General features: G+C 43.2%; 1 protein-coding gene across 1 annotated transcript; it reads right to left on the reverse strand.

Annotated features, from left to right (window-relative positions):
- Positions 1-3,900: 3,900 nt before the first annotated feature.
- On the reverse strand, positions 3,901-4,851 carry LOC131018756 (uncharacterized). The gene has a single exon (XM_057947489.1). It carries the CDS (start codon positions 4,849-4,851, stop codon positions 3,901-3,903), a length of 951 nt encoding a protein of 316 aa, XP_057803472.1.
- Positions 4,852-5,390: the final 539 nt, after the last annotated feature.

Below are 5,390 nucleotides of genomic sequence, written 5' to 3' on the forward strand. Positions count from 1 at the left end.
ACTAGAGGAGCAGAGACTCAGAGCTATCACATTTTTCAGAACATGCCAGATGTTTCAGAGCTGGCAATTTTGAAGTTGGCAATTCGTCCAACATTTTCACAAATAAGATACGATCGTAGGCAATCACAATGACAACACTCCTTCTAGCATCTACCGGACAAATCACGTTTTACTAACTTACAAAAGTGTTGCAACAAAACTCAAATTCTTTGCACAAACAAGAAACATATATCAAGAGTAAAACAAGAATAACCACCATTCATTCACAAACCCGAAATTCGCATCGAAAACCATCTACTCTTCCACAAATTCATAAAAATTAGCAAGATTCGAGACCAAAAACTAAGCATAGAAAGACTAATCTTGCCCAATTGAAAGCATAAACGCAATAAAACACCCCCCCCCACACTTAAAGCATGCCATGTCCTCAGGGCACAAAAAGAAATAAGAAGAGTTAAGAAAAATGTCCCTGATTATCGGTATTAAGAAACTGAAGCATCGTGCGAGGTGGTGAAGAGGGGAATTTGCGGTTTGTAGCAGAGTAGAGTGGCCACACTGGCAAAGTAGCGCGGAAAAGTGCAGCGGTGGCAAAGTGCAGCGCGGAGAAGTGCAGCGGTGGCAAAGTGCAGCGCTCTGAAAACAAGACATGCTCACCAAGCATCAAAGTATCCGCAAAGCAACCGAAACCTAGGAAAAACACGAAACAAACAACGGAAAACAAAGAAAGAACAAGAAAAACGAAAACAAGAAAAACACAAACAAACCAACGGTGGGTTGCCTCCCACCCAGCGCTAGAGTTAGAGTCTCCAGCCAGACTTCAGATCTGACCCTCAGTGAGGATCGTGCAGAGTGTGAGACTCCACCACCATGGACGAGCTCTGGTGCTCGTAATATGGCTTCACTCGGTGGCCGTTCACTCTGAAGCTCTCATTCATGTTTTCATTGAATAGTTCAACGGCACCATGCTCGAACACCTCCTTGAGTAAAAATGGACCGCTCCACCTAGATTTCAGCTTACCCAGGAATAACTTCAGTCGAGAATTGAACAAAAGCACCTTCATTCCAGGGCAAAGCTTCTTGTGACAAATGCGGCGGTCATGTAGTCGCTTCACTTTATCCTTGTAGATCCTTGCATTCTCGTACGCCTCGTTGCGTAGCTCATCTAACTCCTCCATTTGCAGCGTGCACTGCTTCACAGCAGAGTTCAAGTCATAGCTGGCAGCCTTGATCGCCCAATAAGCCTTGTGCTCAATCTCCACCGGCAGATGGCAGGCCTTGCCATAGACGAGACGATATGGACTCATCCCAAGCACGCCTTTGAAGGCAGTTCTGTACGCCCAGAGAGCATCATTCAACTTTGCGGACCAATCCTTGCGCGAGGGCTGGACCGTTTTCTCCAAAATTCCCTTGATCTGCCGATTGCTCGTCTCGGCTTGTCCAGAGGTCTGTGGGTGGTATGGTGTTGCAACCTTGTGCGTGATCCCATTCTTCTTCATGAGCTTTGCAAACAACTTGTTGCAGAAGTGCTTGCCTCCATCGCTAATAATAGCTCTAGGAAATCCGAATCTAGAAAGAATGTTCTCTTGCACAAACTTAAGCATCACATTAGCATCACATGTCCGCGTGGGGATAGCCTCAACCCATGCTTCTTCACGGCAGAACTCCAAAAATTAGGGCAAGGGATTGATATTTTACAATGAAAAGTATGGCCCTATTTATAGACTTCAAATCCTTCTGGATCACCATGGAAGTTGCCATGCAAAGTAGAACTCTAAAAGCAATAGAATCGTGCAAAAGAAGGTAAGTTCAGCTGTGACACACTCTACAAGTCATCTCCACCCTAGCGGAAATCGCGGCTCTTACCAGCGGAATGGCTTCCGCTCTGGCTATCGCCAGCGGAATGGTTCGCCAGTGGAATGGCTTCCGCTTTGGCTTTCGCCAGAGGAATGGTGATTTCTCTGGCTATTCGATTCCGCTGTAATGGACTTCTATCTCCTCTGCTCTGACTCTTGACTCCTCTGGTGATTACTTGGCTACACTTGTTGGATTTGTATACTGAAAGCAAGAACGTTTTATGCTTGTATACAATGATTCCTGTTTTCACTATTTAATCTCCTATCTGATTGGGTTCATGATTGCATATGTATGTTCTTTATCTCTATATAAGTAGATTATATGGTGTGTTGTAGATCACAGAAGACCATATAATTGGATTAACCTTAAGAGATATAATATGATCACAACCGAAATAACTCTAGGACAAGTTATTGGTTTAGGTTGCGGTATAAATGGAAGTAGTTTGTCTTGACTACTTATCTATACTGGTACGTAATACGTATTGATAGGACCACAGTGAGATATATTCTTCTATCTGATTTAAGTGAAGAATTAGAGATCTCGGTGACTTATAAGATCTTAATACTAATAAGATGTCAGATATATATATTGATTCGTCTATCACTTTGACTTACTATGAGCAAGAGTTATATAGTAACTTGAGTACTCTGTATCTTGGGTGATAGCAGTTAATATATGATATCTGATTATCTGTATTGGTACTCGTATCCGTATAGGATAATGACATCCCCTTAAGGAGCTCAATAATGTTTATTGCGCTAAACCCTGCAGGTTGATTAAGTTCAGGTGCAATAATAAGGTTTGAGTGGTACTGCTTAAGGATTACAAAGAGATTAATTGATTTAGGCTGTCAGAGCTCTAATTAATTGATGGATGTCGGATATTTTAAATACGAGGATTTAATAAGTCTAAATACAAGCCCCGACTCATCACCGGTAATAAAGGGGTAAGTCAATATTGGTTCTCTAGTGGAATGAACTAATATTTATAAATTAATTATGGTCTGGGCTGACCATAGATAAATTAATTTATTTGAGGCCCATCTTTATTCCTTGTATTTGGTCCCTGGACTGGCCCAAAGTCTCCCAGCCCAGAGAAAGGCAGAAATCGTCCCTCACCCTAAATGTGGCGCCTCCCCCCCTTCTGTATTATAAAATACAGCTGTCAGCTCTCAGGAAAAATACACTGATAATTATTAGAGTTTGAGAACTGAGAGGAGGCGCAGAAAACCGTGGGAGCTTTCTGTCTTGGGTTTTCTCACAGTTCGTTGTCCATCCAACGGTGAGACTAGAGCGGGATACAGCCTAGAAGATCAGAACTGGAGTCGTTCGATTCGATCATCAATCATCTGTGCATCCGATTCACAAGTAAGTAAATCCTAACACCTGTGTGCAGCTGTTAATTCATAGGAGCATGTTAGGATTAATCGTTGTATGATAGATTAATAATAATCCAAGAAACGATCATCGGGCAAACGGAACGTTAATTCAATTTAATATTCCTTCAACACTGGCTTCTTGATTTCGCTGACTCCAGAGAAATGGTGATTTCTCTGGCGTTTGATTCCTCTGGCATAGAGATTCCTCTGACACTTATGTTTCCAGTAGCGAAGTGATTTCTCTGGCGCTTCCTCGCTCGCCTCGATTCCTCTGGCGATTTCTTGCTCGCTTCGATTCCTCTGGCATTTCCGCGCTCGCCTCGATTCCTCTGGCATTTCCGCGCTCGCCTCGATTCCTCTGGCATTTCCGCGCTCGCCTTTCTCATTTCTCTGGCTTGAGCGGATTTCGCTGGCGACTTCTGGAGCGCACTCCTCTGCTCTGAAGCGGGCTTCTCTACTCTGGCATGGGCCTTCATAGAGAAGTTCAGCTCTGCATAACAAAATGTGCCTAAAAACACCATTCTTACCCCCAAAATCTCCAAAATCGCACTCTTCCATCTATAAGACCTAAATCTCCTGCAAAGCATAAAACACACCAATTTCCAGAAGATTTAACTTAAAATATGCGCATGTAAACCCCCAAAATTAGAACAATTAGGCATAAATCAGCCATCATCTTTTTGCAACTTATGAATAGTGTTTTTCTTTCGGCGCGCCGACGCCATAGCAAAAAAGAACTTAGTATTACAATCGCCTTCCTTGAGCCAATGCTGCTTAGCTCTTTGTCTCCAGTGAGTCTTTTCACGAAGGAAAATATTAGCAAGGTCTTGCCTGAAACGGTTAAACTTACAAATAGAACAGGGATCAGTACGCCCCATCAACATAGAAATCTCCTGCTTCAGTCTAACCTTTATACGTCGCTCGTCATGATAGAGATGCCTAGCCCAAGTAGATATAGAGTCAGAAACAACCATGTGACGCTCCAAGATATTGACACCATGGAGATTTGTCCAGCAATCACGAACCACATTAGGAAGTTCCAGCTCCAAGCACCATTTATTTTCAAACCGAAACCGCCTATTATTGACGCTTGAGAACACAATCTGACACTTCAAAAGTAGTGGTACATGATCGGACATCGGGACAGTGAGAGGAGTGAGATTCGCACCAGGAAAAAGAGATTTCCAACTCGCTGTAGCCATACCTCTATCCAAATGCTCCTCAACAAAGTTATTAGTGCCTATCTCACGACACCAAGTGAAGAGATATCGAATAAATGGGATATCAGAGATCCCACAATCAATAACAGCAGCACGAAAACCATTAAGCAACCAACTAGAATGATCAACTCGGCCTCTCTTATCTCCAAGGATCAAGTAAATGCACGAAGCAGACGTCTTCCAAATCATGTAAAGACCGCCGCTCCTCCCAACACAATCAATAGTAAAACACCCTTCAAAATTTAACCGCGAACGAATCTCTTCCATACGATGACGAAGGGAAAGAGTCTCGCAAAGGAAGAGAAACTGAGGCCGATGAACTCGCACAAGTTCACTAAGAATAGGAATTGCAAGAGGTTGGCCCAAACCTCTGCAATTCCAGCTTATGATATTCATTGGGCCCGGCCAACTCCGAACCCGGAGCCCGCCGATAGAGAGAAAGAAACGTCAGAAGCATCCTTGGATTTACTCACAGGGAAAACCTCCACCGTTAGGGGATTATGTCATTCATTAATGGTGATGCCATGTCTGCGCTTACGTTCATCAAAATGAGACAAAGAGCTGTCATCTATAATCATGGAATCATGCACATTATCCGCGTTGCTGATATCTTGTAGAATAAGCCGATGCGAAGATTGGGGAGGCGCATCAAAAGAAATAACTAACTCTTTATTAGGAAAAGATATGACCTGATTTTCCGCCTCCTTAATGATAGAATCTGGTAGGGGTTGTTCGTTGGAAACCCTAGAACCCGCCGCCACACTACTAGGGTTTCCTGGTGTATTTTCTTATCTAATCCATTTGTCACCGGCTAATGCCATCCCCCGACGATCTTCAGCCTTGAGCCATACACCTCATTTGTCGCAGCCCGATATAGCCAGTGATAGCGTATACCAAGTATCGTACGACTAATAAAAGAAATAGTGAAAGAAATG

This window comes from Salvia miltiorrhiza, chromosome 1 (genome assembly GCF_028751815.1).
Source record: "Salvia miltiorrhiza cultivar Shanhuang (shh) chromosome 1, IMPLAD_Smil_shh, whole genome shotgun sequence".
NCBI classification, from domain to species: domain Eukaryota; kingdom Viridiplantae; phylum Streptophyta; class Magnoliopsida; order Lamiales; family Lamiaceae; genus Salvia; species Salvia miltiorrhiza.

Excerpts from the sequence above, each read along its gene's own strand:
- LOC131018756 (XM_057947489.1), bottom strand. The coding sequence starts at position 4,851 with ATGAATATCATAAGCTGGAATTGCAGAGGTTTGGGCCAACCTCTTGCA.